We start from the raw sequence: 18,336 nt of genomic DNA on the forward strand, positions 1-18,336 counted from the left end.
AGATGAAGAGGGGTGGGTGGAGGCTCATGTGGAGCATAAATACTGACATAGACCAATTGGGCCGACTGGCCTGGCCCTGTGCTGTAGACTCACTGGAACAGAGACTAATGTATTTATTTTAGATCTACCTGTAGTGGTAGGAAAAACATTATTTATGATCCAGGATTAAATAAACATCCTTCACCAGTTTTTGTGGATCATTTCAGTGGAAATGTGCTCTCCCAGGCTCAAAGAGCATCAGCCCACTGGAAACAAAGTCATGAGACCGGCCAGTCCAGCAGAAAGAAACCCTCCGACCCTCCCACTTCACTAACTGTCAGAATGAACGTGGTTCAGTCCTGGGTGTGATTAACAGCAGAATCCAATGCTTGTAATCGTTTGTGAATTCGCTGGTGTCTCAGCAGGTGGGATGATCGTGTGAATCCCTTTCCACATTCAGTGCAGGTAAACGGTCGCTCCTCAGTGTGAAGTCGCTGGTGGGTCAGCAGGTTAGATAATCGACTGAATCCCTTCTGACACACAAAGCAGTTAAATGGCCTCTCCCCAGTGTGAACTCGCTGGTGTGAAATCAGGTTGGACGAATTACTGAAGCCCTTGCCGCACACTGAGCAGGTGAACGGCCTCTCCCCGGTGTGGACTCGCTGGTGTGTCTGCAGGCTGGATGCCTGACTAAATCCCTTCCCACACAGAAAGCAGGTGAATGGCTTCTCCCCAGTATGAGTTCGCTGGTGTGAAAACAGGTTGGATGAATCACTGAATCCTTTACCACACTCAAAGCAGGTGAAGGAAGCCTCCCCAGTGTGAAGTTGCTGGTGTCTCAGCAGGTTGGCGGAGTTAGTAAATACCTTCCCACACACAGAGCAGGGAAACGGCCTCTCTCCGGTGTGAACTCGCTGGTGTGAATACAGGTTAGATGACTGAGCAAATCCTTTACCACACACGGAGCAGATAAACGGCCTCTCCCCAGTGTGAACTCTCTGGTGCGTCTGCAGGGTGGATGAATCACTGAATCCCTTCTCACACACGGGGCAAGTGAATGGCCTCTCTCCATTGTGAACTCGCTGGTGTATCAGCAAGTGTGATGACTGAGTGAATCCCTTCCCACAATCAGAGCAGGTGAATGGCCTCTCCCCGGTGTGAACTCGCTGGTGTGTCAGCAAGATCGATAACCGAGTGAACCCTTTCCCACAATTGGAGCAGGTGAATGGCCTCTCCCCAGTGTGACTGCGTCGATGAATTTCCAGCACCGATGGGGAACGGAATGACTTTTCACAGTCCCCACATTTCCATGGTTTTTCCATGATCTGAGTGTCTTTCTGTCTCTCCTGCACTTTTCACAATACGTGCACTGGAACACTGTCACTCGGGACTGGAACACTGTCACTCGGGACTGGAACACTGTCACTCGGGACTGGAACACCGTCACTCGGGACTGGAACACTGTCACTCGGGACTGGAACACTGTCACTCGGGACTGGAACACTGTCACTCGGGACTGGAACACTGTCACTCGGGACTGGAACACTGTCACTCAGGTTGCACGGGCCTTGATGCTTTTCTGTTCACACCAATGATTCAAGCCAATTCAAACAGACAAACGTTTCTTCTCCCAGATTCAAACCGATGACATTCAGCTCCCATGAATTGAGTGACTGTTAGATCTTGACATTTCTATCAGCAAATCATCCCCTTCTAATATCCTGTAAAAAGAATTTACAAAAGTCATCATTGTCAGAACAAGATAGAAATTCAGAACAGACATTTCTAGTTCGTGTGGAACATTGCAAAGGATGTCAATGTCTTTAAGAGAGAGAGAGACCTGGGCCAACCTTTCCAGAGTCTGCAGCCTCCCTGGATTCACTTCCTTTCCCTTCAGTTGCTGCAAGTCCCCAATTTCCCCCAGAATGAGAAAAGAAATGGAAAGGGGGAAACATTGATTTCCTCCCAGATGTTGCCCAGAGGAGGAAGTTTCACTGAGTCTGAATCTGAATCAATCGAGCTTCCGCATTGTGACCTCCACAATGGAGCCTGCCTGAATGAGCCAATAAGAATCAGTCTCTTCCGCAATGACGTCATGGGGTTCCAGTGCGCAGGCGCGGGCGCGCGGACACGGAAGCCCCGCCCCCTCCCATTGCTTCCCCCCTCCCCCTGAACTTCCACCAGCCAAGGTTTCCCGGCAACCGGCTGACGGCTCCGGCCAGAGCGAGAAGCCGCTCGGTGATCTCCTCCCCCCCGCCCCCCCGCCGGAACAGGACTGCGCATGTCCAAGGGAGAGGGGAAACTGCGCATGAGCGGGGTAGCCCGCCTCCTGACCTTCATGCTGGGGTGTTGACCAATGGGAAGACTTGGAGGACCGGAAAGACTCTGGTCCTCCAGCCAATCAGGTCTTTGTGACACTCAGATTGAGCTGCAGAACAGGCTGAAACTTCCTCCTGTCGGAAGGGAGTTATTTTGATGACATGGATTACTCAAGCTTCATATCCCAGATGAAGCGAGGTACCTAAGTATGTTTTATTCTCCAAACAAGCGGTCAGATGACATCGAACTCTGGCGGATAACTAATTTATCACTGATTTCCTTAAAAGAGGCCAACATCTAGCTCTTTCCTTTGTACTTTGATTTCTGTTCGGGCTGTTCCCCCTCCTTTTTGGGGAGCTGCCCCTTTTACTTTGTCCTGATTTAATCTGAGTTTGTTTATTTGGTTTGACCTGAAAAGAGGCCAACATCCGTGAGTTGCAGAGCTTGCTCACTGGAGACGCCCGTTTTTGTTGAGAGCCATTGCTGTTTCTGCCAAAGTGCTCGAGTTCCAGCCAGAAGGAAGGAAGGCAGGAGGAGGAGGAGTCGCCTTTGCCTGCTTGCCGTCCGGCCTGTCTGCCTGCCGTCCGGCCTGTCTGCCTGCCGTCCGGCCTGTCTGCCTGCCGTCCGGCCTGCCTGCCTGCCTGCCGTCTGGCCTGCCTGCCTGCCGTCCGGCTACTGGAGGGTGCTCTCTCCCTGGAGGGAGAGAGGGAGAGGAGACACAGAGAGAGTTTCTCTTTGTTGTTTTTTTCCATCTACAGGAGGGAGGACAGCGCGACTTAAACATATCAACATCTAGGGACTGAGTGGTTGGGCTGGTGCCCTCATCATCAGAAGGTCGGTGCCTGAAAGGGAGGGAGGGGGAAGAATATTAAGACTGATTTCCATCTACGGGGGGGGGGGGGGGGGGGGTGTGAAGACACTCTGGACTTGAACTGTTGTGCCCAAGAGGGCTGAAGGAGCAAAGTCCCCCTACCCACTGCTGCTGCCCCCAACACCGGCACCGCCTCCCTTCTGACTGGGGCACCGGCTCTCCTCAGTGCCCTGACCCTTGTCCTCCCTCCTGCTCCTCCAACCTCCTCTAGCTCCAGGGAGTGAGCACCTGAACCCCCACCCACCTACCCCACCCTCCCTTATTTCCCTCTCTGACCCCGCCTTGCCACCTGGGCAGAGAGGCCCATTATCTATTCCTCCCTACTACCCGACACCTCTATCCCTTCCCATGGACACACATATACGCCCTGCCGTGCATCCGGGCAGCCTCAGAGTGGATGTAGCACTCGTCAAGCAACCATGGCGACCTCGCCAGCGTCGCCGGTGGCAGGGCCTTCTCGGCCCACCTATGCGGGTGTGGTGGCGGCCGGAGCCCCCGCCGCTCCCAAGGCCCTGCCGCCATTCTCCCTAATCACGCGGCAGCTCGGGGTGAAGTGCTACGCCCACCCCGACATGTCTATCGAGGCCTGCGTCAAGGCAATGGCTGGGGTTGTCGGCCCCTCAGCCATTGTCGTGGCCTCCAAGATGTACGGCCGGGCCGTATTTTTCCTGAAGGCCGAGCGGGCGGTCCACCTCGCCCTGGAGAGGGGGCTCACGGTGGGCGGGACGTTCCTGGCGGTGGACCCTTTGGAGGCGACCGCTCATAAGATCATCATCTCGAACGTCCCGCCCTTCCTACCGAGTGAGCTCCTCCTCCCCCACCTCCATCTACTGGGGGAGGTCAGGTCCGGGGTGCAGCCGATCCCGCTCGGCCTTAGGGACCCCTCCCTCCGACACGTTTACTCCTTCCGGCGCCAGGTATTTGTCCGCCTGGCCCGGGAGGAGGTCCTGGAGGGAGGTTTTGGCATCCCCTTCGAGGGAGTCACCTACCCGGTCTTCTGGTCCGCGGACGGTGTGCGGTGCCATGCCTGTAAGGAGGCGGGGCACTTTAAAAAGAACTGCCCCGTCTCCAAGGCCGCCGACCACCAACCCAATGGGGGGTAGGCGACCCCAAGCCAGCACAACCGACACCTCCCGGGGACCCCCTACCGGAGGAGCTCAGGCCTTTCACCTGGAGCAGGACCGACCTCCTCTACTTGGGGGCCCATCTCTGCCCAGCCGAGGAATCCTGGCCGGTGAACTGGCGGGAGCTGGAGGCCAAAGTCTCCGCCCGCCTGAATCGCTGGACAGGACTGCTCCGAGTGCTGTCCTACGGGGCGCGAGCTCGCGTCATAAACCAGCTGGTCGCCTCCATGCTGTGGTACCGGCTGGTCCCTTTGACCCCTCCCCCTGGCTTTGTCACCGATATCCAGAGTACCCTCGTGCGGTTCTTCTGGGGCAATCGACTGCACTGGGTCCCTGCTGCGGTCCTGTATCTCCCGCTTGAGGAGGGCGGACAAGGTCTGGTGTGCCTTCGCACTCAGATAGCGACCTTCCGCCTCCAGGCCCTGCAGAGGTACCTTTACGTTGAGCCCCCTCCACGATGGTGTGCCATGGCGACGTATTTCTTCCGCCAGTGGCACGGCCTCAATTATGACGTGCAGCTCCTGCATATCGAACTGGGGCGTGCTTCGACCGCCCTGCAGGAGTTGCCCGTCTTTTACCAGGACCTCCTCACTGTCTGGAACAAGGTCGCCTCGTGACGCAGCTCTCCCCCGTCAGGAGTAGCTCCTCGTGCGAGAGCCGCTGCTGAGGAATCCGCTCCTCCAGCCGTATGACTTCAGGTGGCTGGCGGAGAGGGGGGCTGTGGACGCCGGGGTGACCAGAATCGGGGACGTGCTCGATGGCGGAGGAGCGGGCTGGATGAGTCCCCGCGTGCTGGCTGAGCGCGTGGGGACGACCGTCCGGCGCGCGGCCAAAGCCATCCTAGACCTTAGGACGGCCGTGCTCGGCCCCGAAACTGCACGCAAACCCAAGGCAGCGCAGGCGTGCGGTGGGACCCCGCCCGAGCATTCCCCTGCTCGGACAGAATTCCACATTGGCCCAAAACCTCAACCCCCCCACCCTGGGTGAGGTGCCCCACAGCCTGAGCCGCCTCGCGGAAATGTCCTCCGTGCCTTTTTCTACCGCGCGGAGGCGTCTCCTGTGCGGGCTGCTGCTGCACACCTTCCACTACCGCCTCCTCGCCTGTCGCCCGGATACACCTTGGCGGGCCTTGTTGCCGCCGGGCGGCGGAGGTCCCCGCTGGAGGTCCCTCTACGGAGGGATCTCCCCCAATTACGTCGGGGACCTGGGGTGGAGGGTGATGCATGCAGCAGTTCCGCACAAACGTAGGATTCACTGGTTCACGGGCTCCGAAGACTGCCCTTTCTGTGGCCTTGTGGAGTCCGTGGACCATGTCTATGTTTTGTGTCTTAGGCTGCACTCCCTTTATGTTTTCCTAAAGAACCTTTTATTGATGTTTTGTTTGCACTTCAGTCCCACGCTCCTGATCTACAGACACCCGGTGCGGAGAGGTGAGGGTCGGGATGGCGACCTCCTCGTGAACCTGCTCCTGGGCCTGGCGAAACGCGCCATTTACCGGTCCAGGCAGCGGGCGATCGAGGGGGCCGTCCATCCTGACTGTCTGCCCCTCTACCGCGGCTACGTTCGCGGCCAGGTGTCCCTGGAGAGGGAGCATGCGGTGTCCACGGGCGAGGTTGACGCCTTCCGCGCCCGTTGGGCACCGCAGGGGTTGGGGTGCGTTATCGACCCTGATAATCACATTATGATTTGATGTTCTTAAGTTTCCTTTGTACTTTGATTTTTGTTCGGGCTGTTCCCCCTCCTTTTGGGGAGCTGCCCCTTTTACTTTGTCCTGATTTAACTTGAGTTTGTTTATTTGGTTTGACCTAAAAAGAGGCCAACATTCGTGAGTAAAACACTTTCTTTTCTCCCCCTTTCCATTTCTTTTCTCATTCTGGGGGAAATTGGGGACTTGCAGCAACTGAAGGGAAAGGAAGTGAATCCAGGGAGGCTGCAGACTCTGGAAAGGTTGGCCCAGGTCTCTCTCTCTCTCTTAAAGACATTGACATCCTTTGCTCCCTCAGCTTGACACATTTATTTGTCTGGCTGAAAAGGATGGTCTCATTCCTAATCTTCACAATTAAAGGGGTGGTTTCCATCAGGAGATGGCTGACATTTAAAGGGACACTAATATAGGACAGAGATATGATTAAGTATATTTATAATTATATCTCGCTGTGTAACATAGTACTGTTGCTATGTTATATATTTCCAGTCACCTCTTCACACACAGTTGTTAGTCTTGGATTTCTCTTCCACAGGGATCAGTGGAGGCTGAGGGTCATTGAATATATTCCAGGGTCAGTTGGACTGATTTTTGATTCATAAAGGAGTCCAACGTTATGGGGAACAGGTCGGAGAATGCAGATAAAGTTAAGGTGAGGGGGGATTTCCTCACGCAAGGATGTGGTAAGGTTTTGGAATTCTGCATCCCAGAGGACTGTGGAGCCTCAGCCATGTAGAATTTTCAAGCTGGAGATTGATAAGTTTTGAGATATTGAAGACATTGAACGACGTGGGGGATAGCGTGGGAAATAGCGCTGAGGTAGATCGGCCAATTCTCAATGAATGGTTGAGGCAGTTCGATGGGCTGAATGGCCGACTGCAGCTCCTACTTGTTATGGTCCCTGTGTCCAGGACAGGAAGCAGTGAGCATAGATCTGTCAATCAGCCTCAATCAGCACCTTCAGGAGAATTGGGAGGGTGAATATTAGATACAGCAGAGTGAGAATGGAGGGAGAGTGAGTGGGATGGAGATTCACAGCTTTTGGGGAATGAGAGGAAAGAATGTTCCATAGAAACTAGAATTGTCTGTTCTGAATTTTTATCCTGTACTGACACTGATGACTTATGTAAATTTCTTTTACAGGATATTGAAAAAAGAATCACAGGCAGGAATCTCAAATGTCACATCTCGATCTGACAGAGTCATATTCCTTGGGACCTGAATATCATTGGCCTTTGAATCTAGAAGTAGTATTGGCCGATCTGTTGTTTTGAAAAGATTTCAAACATCAGTGTGAGTGGAAAAGCACCAACACACTGCCACACTCGAGTGAGTGTGTTCCAATGCACTGACTAAAGAGCTTTAACCAGTTACACAGCCTGAATAAATATCACATCATTCACAGCGGGGAGAGACTGTACTCGTGTTGTGTGTGTGGACGAGGCTTCAACTGATTGTCCACCCAAGAGAGAGCCAAGGACACCTGTGACATGGAGAAACCATGGAAATGTGGGGACTGTGGGAAGAGATATAAAGTTCCATCTCGGCTGGAAATTCATCGACGCAGTCACACTGGGGAGAGACCGTTCATCTGCTCTCAGTGTGGGAGGGGATTCACTTGGTTATCCACCCTGCAAAGACACCAGCGAGTTCACACTGGGGAGAGGCCATTCACCTGCTCTCTGTGTGGGAAGGGATTCACTCAGTCATCCGGTCTGCGGGCACACCAGCGAGTTCACACTGGAGAGAGGCCATTCACCTGCACCCTGTGTGGGAAGGGTTTCATTCAGTCATCCCACCTACTGAATCACAAAGCCACTCACACCAATGAGAGACGCTTTAAATGCTCTGATTGTGGGAGTGGCTTCAAAACCTCTGGTGAACTGGTGTTCCACCAGCGCATTCACACTGAGGAGAGACCGTTCAGTTGCTCTCACTGCACAAAGAGGTTTAGAAGGTCATCCCACCTGCAGACACACCAGCGAGTTCACACCGGGGAGAGGCCGTTCACCTGCACCGTATGTGGGAAGGGGTTCACACAGTTATCCAGCCTGTGGGCACACCAGCAAGTTCACACTGGGGAGAGGCCATTTACCTGCTCTGTGTGTGGGAAGGGATTCACTCTGTCATCGAACCTGCTGAAACACAAAGTCACTCACACCCAGGAGAGACCCTTTAAATGCCCTGACTGTGGGAGCGGATTCAAACGTGCTTCGGATCTGAGGGACCACGAGCGAGTTCACACTGGGGAGAGACCGTTCAGCTGCTCTGTGTGTGGGAAGAGATTCACTCAGTTATCCCACCTATTGAATCATAAAATCACTCACAGCAATGAGAGACCCTTTGAATGTTCTGACTGTGGGGGTGGCTTCAAAAGCTCTCAGGATCTGATGTCCCACCAGCGCACTCACACTGAGGAGAGACCATTCAGCTGCTCTCTTTGTGCAAAGAGGTTTAAATGGTCATCCGCACTGCGGAGACACCAGCGAGTTCACACTGGGGAGAGACATTCCCCTGCTCTGTGTGTGGAAAGGGATTCACTCAGTTATCCAACCTGCTGAAACACCAGCGGGTTCACAAGTGATGACAGGGGTTGGATGCTGCTGTTCTTGCTGCTGTTAATCACATCACCATGTTCGTTCTGACAGTTGGTGAAGTGGGAGGGTCGGAGGGTTTCTTTCTGCTGGACTGGGCGTCTCACGGCTTTGCTTCCAGTGGGCTGATGCTCTTTGAGCCTGGGAGAGCACATTTCCACTGAAATGACCCACAAAAACTGCTGAAAGACAATTACTTTATCCTGGATAGAAAATAGTGATTTTCACCACTGCAGGTAAACCTAAAATTAATACAGAAAGAACTGGAAAAGCGCAGCAGCTCTGGCAGCATCTGTGGAGAGGGACACAGAGTTAATGTTTCACGTCCAATGTAACTCTACTTCAGAACTAAAGAGAGGGAGAAATGTGATGGGTTTGATGCTGGTGAGAAAGGGGGGAGGGGCAGGTAGAACTAAAGGGAAAGTCAGGGATTGGCTAGAGGACGGGCGAGATTAAATGTCGAAAATGTTCTGGAACAAAAGGCAAAGGGGGAGGTAATGGTTGTTGGAAAGAAACAAAGCAATTTTGTCACGAGATTACTTTAATTGGATCCTCAATTACTTGCCTCACTTTCTGTCATTATCAGGAATACAATAGCATTGTTTCATACTGTCCCTTTATCTGATTCTGTACAATCCCTTATTCACACAGTTTCAAATGTTGAGGCTAATCAGAGCTGGAAGGTCTCTCTCGCCAGTACATTTATCTTCACTGCACATTCTTTACATACACAGCAATTAAACTTTTACATTTTACAGCAAATAAAAATCAGTCTTTCAGTATGCCTCACATCCGTTTAAAAAGTGGCTGGATCAGTACTTGGCAAACCATAACATTCAAGGCTATGGGCCAAGTGCTGGCAAGTGGGATTAGGTGAGCAGGTCAGGGCATTTCATGCATCGGTGCAGACACGATGGGCCGAAGGGCCTCTTCTGCACTGCAGTAATCTGTGATTCTGTGAACTAACTCATTATTGATCCTTCAACTATAATTCAATTAAGGCTCACCACTTAGTCAGTCATCTGTTACTGACTGGTAGCTAATTATTACAGTAATCTTTAATTAATACATGTGGTTATACTGGGGAAATTCCTAGTAGGTTATAGAAATTTCAAGTAACCAGGGGTTTAAGTTACTAATAAAATTCTAAAAAGTGAAAAGACCCAAGATTAGGTTTACAATCCAACAGGGGGACAGTCTACATAAGACACAGATAAATACAGTAAGATATTTAACTAAGTATGAGATTTGGTCAAGTAGTTCTGATTTAAACATGTATTTTGGATCTTTAAAAATGTATTTTAGCTGTACATTAAAGAAATCTGTACACTTTAGCCAAAGGCAGGTTGCCTCAAAGCCTAATGGGGTAAGAAGCATATTGAGATGAACCACAATCTTGAGGACAATGGAACTACAGAATGTATAAGTTCTTATCAGTAACAGTTACAAGCAGCAAGGTCTCCTCGGCCCCTTCATGAATGTGGTAGTTCATATTGTGCAGATAAAGCAGGCCTTCTCAGAGTCCCTTATGAATAGAATTGTTCAATTCTAGATTGTCCAGATAAGGACGGCCTTTTCAGACGCAAGAATGTACCTCTATCTGGCCTGGCCATTGACGTAAGCAAGAGTTGGTGGGAACCTTCACTTGCACCTTTGTGGCCAAGGGTTAGCGGTTGCTGAGCAACAGAGTGGACAGCACGGTGGCACAGTGGTTAGCACTGCTGCCTCACAGGGCCCGGGACCTGGGTTCAATTCCGGTCTCAGGTCACTGTCTGTGTGGAGTTTGCACATTCTCCCCTGCATGGGTTTCCTCCGGGTGCTCCGGTTTCCCTCCACAGTCCAAAGACATGCAGGTCAGGTGGGTTGGCCAAGCTAAATTGCCCCTTAGTGTCAGGGGGACTAGCTAGGGTAAATGCATGGGGTTATGGGAATAGGGCCTGGGTGGGATTGTGGTCAGTGCAGACTCAATGGGCCGAATGGCCTCCTTCTGCACTGTCGGGATTCTATGATTCAAACAGAGGGAGGAAGCATCTGGATTTTACAGATCAGTGAAACCCCATGAGGTCAAAGGGTAAATGCAATTGGCTCAAGTATATAACAGGTATTAATTGTGATTGATTTGTGTTGAAACTGACTGGTTCATAATTAATAGAAGGTGGGAGATGTAAACTTGGGAAAGGTATAATTGGCCTGTCTGATGTTTGTAACCTCAGAGTGGTGTTGGAATGCTCAGTGTCTTCTCTTGCAGCAAGGCATTGGACTGCCCAATGCTCATTCTCCCATCGATCGTTGGTTAATAAAGATACGTCTTTAACCGGAACACTGGCTTTCGTGAGTCTCTGTATTGACTGAAGCTTTTGGCGATACCTTGCCTCCAGAGAACCCTGCAATAGTTAATACAAGATACACTGGGTTCAAAAATGAAAAGTGGAAGACAATAGGTTTCTTTCTTACTAATCTTGATCAGGTTGAACAATCAGCCTCATTCTTGAGCCGGACTTTGACAGAATATAATGTCCTCTCGCTTATCAAAATGATTGAAGAATTCCTTAGTTTGGACAACTACTGCTTGCTCAGCAGTGTCGAGAGACTTTTAGCTTTATTGTATAAAGATCTCATCACATGTTAAGAGTTTAACATGGCTTCCTTGACCTTGTTACTTTTAACTGTCAATAGAGATGAAAGTGATCATTTTCATTTCTGAGGCACCCCTACAGTTTCCTACATCACAACAGTGACCACACTTTGAAAGGACTTGGCTGTAAAACACTTTCCAAGATCTTGGGGTCATGCAAGGAGCTGGAGAAATGTAATTTCCTTTTAGAAATAGTTCCCAAACTTGGATATATCACACTCAGTCCGCTCACAGAGATCATTAATAAAGACTAGTCTTAATTTTGAGTAACAACCATGTCTTTCACTCCGTTTCCAAATCCCCCGTGAAAATCCAAATACAATATATTGTGAAATTATTTGGTTTAAAACAGAATGAGTTGTTGTGATTTGGAATTCACTGTCTGAAAATGGTGCAGGAAGAAAATTAAACTGGATCTTTCAAAAGGGAACTGGACAGATTTGAAATGAAATATAGGATTAATGAGCTTGTTCAAAGGGATATCATGGGTACAATGGGAGGAATGGCCTCCTCTGCTCTGAGACTCATTTGCAGTTGAAGAAAGTGGTAAATATCTGGAACTCACTTCCTACGACGGGCAGAGAAACAGAGATGATGGAATGTTTCCAAAAGGAAATTGGATGGGCAATTGAGGGAAATAAACCTACAGGGATAGAACAGGGCAGTGGTTGGATTCACAGGGAACCAGCATAAGCTTAATGGGCCGAATGGCGCCATTCCCAACCGTAATTCCTGACTCATCCAAAGTGAGTTTCACCTGATGTGTAACCATAAAGCAAATGAAGGCAGCAGCAAAGGCTGTTGGTTAAAAGAGCTAACTCTGTATCAGGCTGAGGACTATGGGAGCAGCAGGCTGAAGGGGTTCTGCACTGAGGAATGGGCACAGGAACTCATTGGATGGTGGCTGTTGCTCTGCCTTGAACAGACATTGAGTGAACAGAGACCCCTGTGTGTTGTGCTCTTGAGAAAAATGCCATCCCCTGCCATCGTGACTAAAAGACAGTGATCGATTAGACCAGGGGTCTCCAAACGTTTCAGTACGGGAGCCACATCGTATATTTTACACATTTTCGGGGGCCAAAGAAAAAAAAAAGTTTCATAAATGAATGAATAAAATTTAAATGAATGAATAAGTTTTATTTGGATCATCTTTGTAATCAGCATGATATGATTCAGAACAAAAGAGAAATGTGACAATTACAAAGAAACAATGTCGTGCTTAACACTGAGAAATGATATATAATGAGTAAAGATGTCAAACATTAGCAAACGCTCTGACAAAATAATCAATGTCTTAATTGCAGATGAGAAAAGCAGGCTATTCGTTTTTTAATTAATTTTATTTACTGAAATTTTACAAATGTTTACTTGAAATGAGAATTTGCCCCATTTTGTGACACACAATAAGAAAAATAAACATGCCCCAAGAAAGAACTTCAGTAAAACAAAGCAAAGAAATTCAAAATAAACTTGAACCATTAATAAAGGACGAACAAAAATAAATTCAGTCTGCACCTTTCAACACAATTCTGGCAACTGGAGTTTTCAATCGTAACCAATAAATCATGAAGTTTTGCACAAGATTAATGGGAATGATGGAACTGCTTTTTTAATTTCAAAATATTGCTGAACTGAGGTTTCAAGCTTGAGGAGCCAATTATTAGAATGGACTTCAAATGCTCATCAGATAAATTTGCTCGATATTTGGACTTGACATCCTTCATTTTTGAAAATGTTTGTTCACACAGATATGTTGTACCAAAAACTGATACAAATCCACAAGCAAATCGCTTCAAATTTGTAAACTGCTCAGGCTGCAAAGATTTATAAAATTGGATCAGATTTCCTTCTTTATACTTGTCTTTCAGCATGTCATCTGATTGGAGATCAATAATTTCCATTTGAAACTGACTTGGGAGTGTTTCAACATTGCAGCCAAATGGAGTTTGAAACAGCTTTATTTCATCTGTGTTTCCATCAAGATCAGAAAATCGTTCCTGAAATTGTTTTTGCAAGTCCTTAATAATTTCTGTTGCAAATAAAGAAGGAAATTCTGCTTCACTTTCTTCATGAAATTTTTCACAACATAGAAAATGAACCAAGTTATGAACTTACAGTTGTCCTTGAAATAGCATCAGTTTTGCCCTGAATGCCTTGACATGCGCGAATAGATCACAAATCAAATTTGTTTCACCTTGCAACTTCAGATTCAATTGATTCATATGGCCTGTCACGTCTGCAAAATATGCCAATTTCCAAAGCCAGTCAGTGTTTGATAAAAGTGGTTCGGGTCGATTCTTCTGTTGGAAAGGAATCAATTTCCTCTCTGAGCTGAAAGAACCGTGATAGAACCTTTCCACAACTAAGCCATCGAACTGCTGTATAATAAGGCAAGTCACCGAACTCAGAATCAGTTTCTTTCAGAAAATCACGAAACTGGCGATGATTAAGCCTGTGAGATTGAATGAAATTCACTGTTGAAACAACAGGTTTCAGAACGCAAGACATATCCACATATTTTCCGCACGATGCTCATTGATGGATAATGCAATGCAGAATCATGGGCTTTGAGAATCCACCAACCTCACAAGCTTTTGTGATTTGTCCAACCAAACCTTTCTTCACCCCAGACATGTTCTTTCCTCCATCAATTGTCACGCATTGCAGTTTATTCCACTCCAGGTTACATTCTAACACAGTTTTTTGCAATTCTTTGAAGATGTCTTCTCCAGTTACTGTGCTGTGCATGCTATGCACTGATGCTAATTCTTGTGTCACATTAAATTCACTGTCGACGCCACGGATGAATACTAGGAGTTGTGATGTGTCACACACATCAGTTGATTCATCAAGTGCGAGAGAATACAACTGAAAATTTCTCGCTTTGTCTGTAATTTGATGATATATATTGCTTCCTATATCCTCAATTCTATGAGCAACAGTATTTGGCGCAAGCCTGGTGATTTTGAACAGATTTGCTTTTTCTGGGCATAACTCTTCTACTGCTTCCCTTATACACTCTTTGATGAGATCTCCATCGGTGAATGGCTTTCCTCTTTTAGCCAACATGTAAGCTAGTTTGTAACTGGCCCTGGTTAAAGCTTCATCTTCTGTGTAAAAAAAGCTTGTTGGGAAAGCAACCTGCGTTGCATTGATTCAAATTTTTCTGAACGCTGTGTTCCTGTGAATTGGGAATAACTTGTTTCATGTTTGGTCTCATAGTGCCGACGTACATTGTACTCCTTCAAAACTGCAACAGTTTCGTTGCATATGACACACAAGGCTTTATCACCTGCTTGTACAAAGAAGTACTTTACACCCCATTCTTCATTAAACAGGCAGCACTCACTGTCCACTTTTCTTTTATTTTTTCCTTCCATAACTGAATTGGTCTGAATTGCCGCCATCATTGTCATTGTTCTCGCTCATTTCAGACGGAGCTTATGGATTGGATAAAGCAGCTGTCACTCAGTCAATGCAGAGCGGCAATTGGGTAACAGATGTCTCAATTGCTGATTCGTTTAATGAACTGTCAGTCACAGGACGGCAGCTCTGATTGGACAATAGGCCGGTAAAGAGGGCGGGGATTCCCATGGGTCCATCAGACACCGCGCGGAGTGGAAGCAAATGTCCGTCCTGTGGCTTCCGTCCCCGCGTCCGGATCCTGAGTCAGCGGCGGTGTTCCGGACGCGGGAGTGTTTTCGGCAGCGGGAATCACGTCCCGCCCCACTGGCTGCGGGCCAGATGTTAGCCCGCTGCGGGCCGGATGTGGCCCGTGGGCCGTAGTTTGGAGACCCCTGCCTTAGAGCAAAGGAGGTTGAGGGGAGATTTGATAGAGGTGGACAAGATTCTGACAGGTTTAGATAAGGTGGACAAAGAAAAGCTGTTCCCATTAGCTGGTGGGACAAGGACGAGGGGGACACAGATTTAAGGTTTTGGGTCAGAGATGCGGGGGGGGGGGTGATGTGAGGAAGAATATTTTGATGCAGCGAATGGTAATGACCTGGAACCCGCTGCCTACGAGGGAGGAGGAAGTGGAGACAATAAACAATTACAAAGGAAATTGGATGGACATCTGGGGGAGTTTCAAACACAAAAAGTGACTATCCCTTAACTTCCTCACACCCTGTCACTCTGTGATCCGTGTGAAATTTGAAACCAGGTATTCGCAACGAGACTCAAAGAGCATCAGCCCACTGGAGGCAAAGTCTTGAGACCAGCCAGTCCAGCAGAAAGAAACCCCCCGACCCTCCCCATTGACCAACTGTGAGAATGAACAAAATGCAGTCCTGGATGTAATTGAGAGCAGAAACAATAACAGCAGAATCCAACCCCTGGAATCACTCGTGAACTTGTTGGTGTCTCAGCAGCTGGGATGAAACTCTGAATCCCTTCCCACACTGAGAGCAGGTGAATGGTCTCTCCCGAGTATGAACTTGCTGGTGTGTCTGCAGATTGGATGAGTCAGTGAATCCCTTCCCACACTGAGAACAGGTGAACGCCCTCTCTCCAGTGTGAACTCGCTGGTGCGTCTGCAGGCTGGATAATTGAGTGAATCGCTTCTCACACTGAGAACAGGTGAATGGTTTCTCCCCAGTGTGAACTCGCTGGTGCGTCTGCAGGCTGGATAATTGAGTGAATCGCTTCTCACACTGAGAACAGGTGAATGGCCTCTCCCCAGTGTGAACTCGCTGGTGTATCCGCAGGTCGGATAACCGAGTGAATCCCTTCCCACACTGAGAGCAGGTGAACGGCCTCTCCCCAGTGTGAACTCGCTGGTGTGTCCGCAGGTGGGATGACTGAGTGAATCCCTCCCCACACTGAGAGCAGGTGAATGGTCTCTCCCCAGTGTGAACTCGCTGGTGTGTCTGCAGGTTGGATAACTGACTGAATCCCTTCCCACACTGAGAGCAGGTGAACGGTCTCTCCCCAGTGTGAACTCGCTGGTGTCTCTGCAGGTGGGATAACTGAGTGAATCCCTTCCCACACTGAGAGCAGGCGAATGGTCTCTCCCCAGTGTGAACTCGCTGGTGTATCTGCAGGCTGAATAACTGGCTGAATCCCTCCTCACACTGAGAGCAGGTGAACGGTCTCTCCCCAGTGTGAACTCGCTGGTGTGTCCGCAGGGTGGATAACTGAGTGAACCCTTTCCCACAATCAGAGCAGGTGAACGGCCTCTCCCCGGTGTGGCTGCGGCGATGAGTTTCCAGCAGAGATGGGTAATTGAATCCCTTCCCACAGTCCCCACATTTCCACGGTTTCTCCATGGTTCGGGTGTCCTTGTGACTGTCCAGGTTAAACAATCAGTTCAATCTCACACAGAACACGGGGACAGTCTCTCCCACTGTGAATGCTGCGATGTATTTTCAGGCTGTGTAACTGGTTAAAGCTCTTTCCACACTCAGTGCACTGGAACACTCTCACTCGGGTGTGTGTGTGTCTCGGCATTTGTCCAGTCACATTTATGCGAAAAAAAAGTCTGAAGCAGACAGAACAGAAAAATATTTCTCCTCTTAGATTGAAAGGCCGATGGTATTCAGGTCCAGATGAACTGAATGACTGTCAGAACTTGACATTTGTTCAAGATTTCTGTCTGTAAATCCTCACCTTCTGATACCCTGTGAAAGGTGTTTACAAAATGCATCAGTGTCAGCACAGATTAGTAAATCAGAACAGCCAATTCTAGTTTCTATGGAACATTCTTTCCTCTCTCATTCCCCAAAAGCTATAAATCTCCACCCAACACACTCTCCCTCCATTCTCACTCTGCTGTATCTAATATTTGCCCGCTCAATTCTCCTGAAGGTGCTGATTGAAGCTGATGGACAGATTCATGCTCAATGCTTCCTGTCCTGGACACAAAGAGCTGAAATTCTCCGTGCAGGCGGCCAGACAGATCTATGTCTCTATTACGGGACTAAAAATGTGTTTAATGGATAGAATTGTTTCAGTTGGCTAAGATACAGGGGGCTGTGATTGATCATGATCTTGGACTGCTTGTGAGGGTAGTCAAGTAGAGATGATCAATAACTTGGAAATTAAATTGGAGGTGCTGCAGAATGGGGTCCACTCGACACTGACAGTGAGTCGGCATTGACCCGAGTGGTTCAATGGACTCCTTCTGTGCTGTAATGACTCTATTACTGGAAATATATCACGTAGCTACATGTTCGGGCTCAGGTTAGAAACTCCAAAATGTTTTATGGAACCCGCCTGAATCATACGTTTTACATCTTGAATTTGGCATGAAATGTTTCACTTCAGGTATGATTCAAATAACCCACCAGGGAGCTTTTGACAAAGTTTGCTTAAGAATATAGTTAACATGTATAGTAAGAAAATTAGCAAGAACTTTTATCAATTACAAACAAACAAAACAACCAAGATAATGCCTAACCCTTAATGAATATAGGAACTGTCCCAATCAAACAATCACATAAACACCCTTTTTCATAGGTTTAACACAGCACAAACTCAAGCTCACGTGGCAGTGGAATTAAGTCCTTTGGATGAATGCTGCAGTTCTGTTGAATCACAGAGCAGTTTGAAGTCAGAACAGCTTCCCAAAACCACGAAGGAGACTCCAGGCAAGCCATCAACAGCAGAATATTTTCTTCAGGAAGGCAAGACCTGGCTTTCAGATAACCATGATGTGGAGATGCCAGCGTTGGACTGGGGTAAACACAGTAAGAAGTTTAACAACACCAGGTTAAAGTCCAACAGGTTTATTTGGTAGCAAAAGCCACACAAGCTTTCGGAGCTCCAAGCCCCTTCTTCAGGTGAGTGGGAATTCTGTTCACAAACAGAACTTATAAAGACACAGACTCAATTTACATGAATAACTTGTGTCTTTATATGCCCTGTTTGTGAACAGAATTCCCACTCACCTGAAGTAGGGGCTTGGAGCTCCGAAAGCTTGTGTGGCTTTTGCTACCAAATAAACCTGTTGGACTTTAACCTGGTGTTGTTAAACTTCTTACTTTCAGATAACCAACAGAATTTCCAAATAAAACAGGGGAGAGAAAGCGAGAGAGACGTCTCTTTTCAGCGTGATACCCTTTCTAAAACTAAACTGCAGCTCAGAACTGGAAATGAAAGAATTTCTGTCA

The 18,336-nt window shown here is 48.3% G+C and overlaps 2 protein-coding genes across 3 annotated transcripts; one reads left to right on the plus strand and one right to left on the minus strand.

Moving 5' to 3' along the window:
• Positions 1-332: 332 nt before the first annotated feature.
• Positions 333-16,494, minus strand: LOC144480656 (uncharacterized). Its single transcript, XM_078200253.1, has 2 exons — positions 15,572-16,494; positions 333-1,224 (listed from the first exon to the last, which is right to left on the minus strand). The coding sequence occupies exons 1-2, from the start codon at positions 16,492-16,494 to the stop codon at positions 333-335; spliced, it is 1,815 nt and encodes a 604-aa protein (XP_078056379.1).
• Positions 2,391-10,910, plus strand: LOC144480960 (uncharacterized). 2 transcript variants are annotated; one of them, XM_078200577.1, is made up of 3 exons: positions 2,472-2,504; positions 3,057-3,132; positions 7,142-10,910. In XM_078200577.1, exon 3 carries the CDS (start codon positions 7,489-7,491, stop codon positions 8,557-8,559), a length of 1,071 nt encoding a protein of 356 aa, XP_078056703.1. In that variant the 5' UTR covers positions 2,472-2,504; positions 3,057-3,132; positions 7,142-7,488; the 3' UTR covers positions 8,560-10,910. The 2 variants fall into 2 exon arrangements, with proteins under 2 accessions (XP_078056704.1, XP_078056703.1); XM_078200578.1 differs by lacking the exon at positions 3,057-3,132 and having other exon boundaries at positions 2,391-2,496; positions 7,142-10,904.
• Positions 16,495-18,336: the final 1,842 nt, after the last annotated feature.

Source organism: Mustelus asterias, chromosome 30 (genome assembly GCF_964213995.1).
Source record: "Mustelus asterias chromosome 30, sMusAst1.hap1.1, whole genome shotgun sequence".
Classification (NCBI taxonomy): Eukaryota; Metazoa; Chordata; class Chondrichthyes; order Carcharhiniformes; family Triakidae; genus Mustelus; species Mustelus asterias.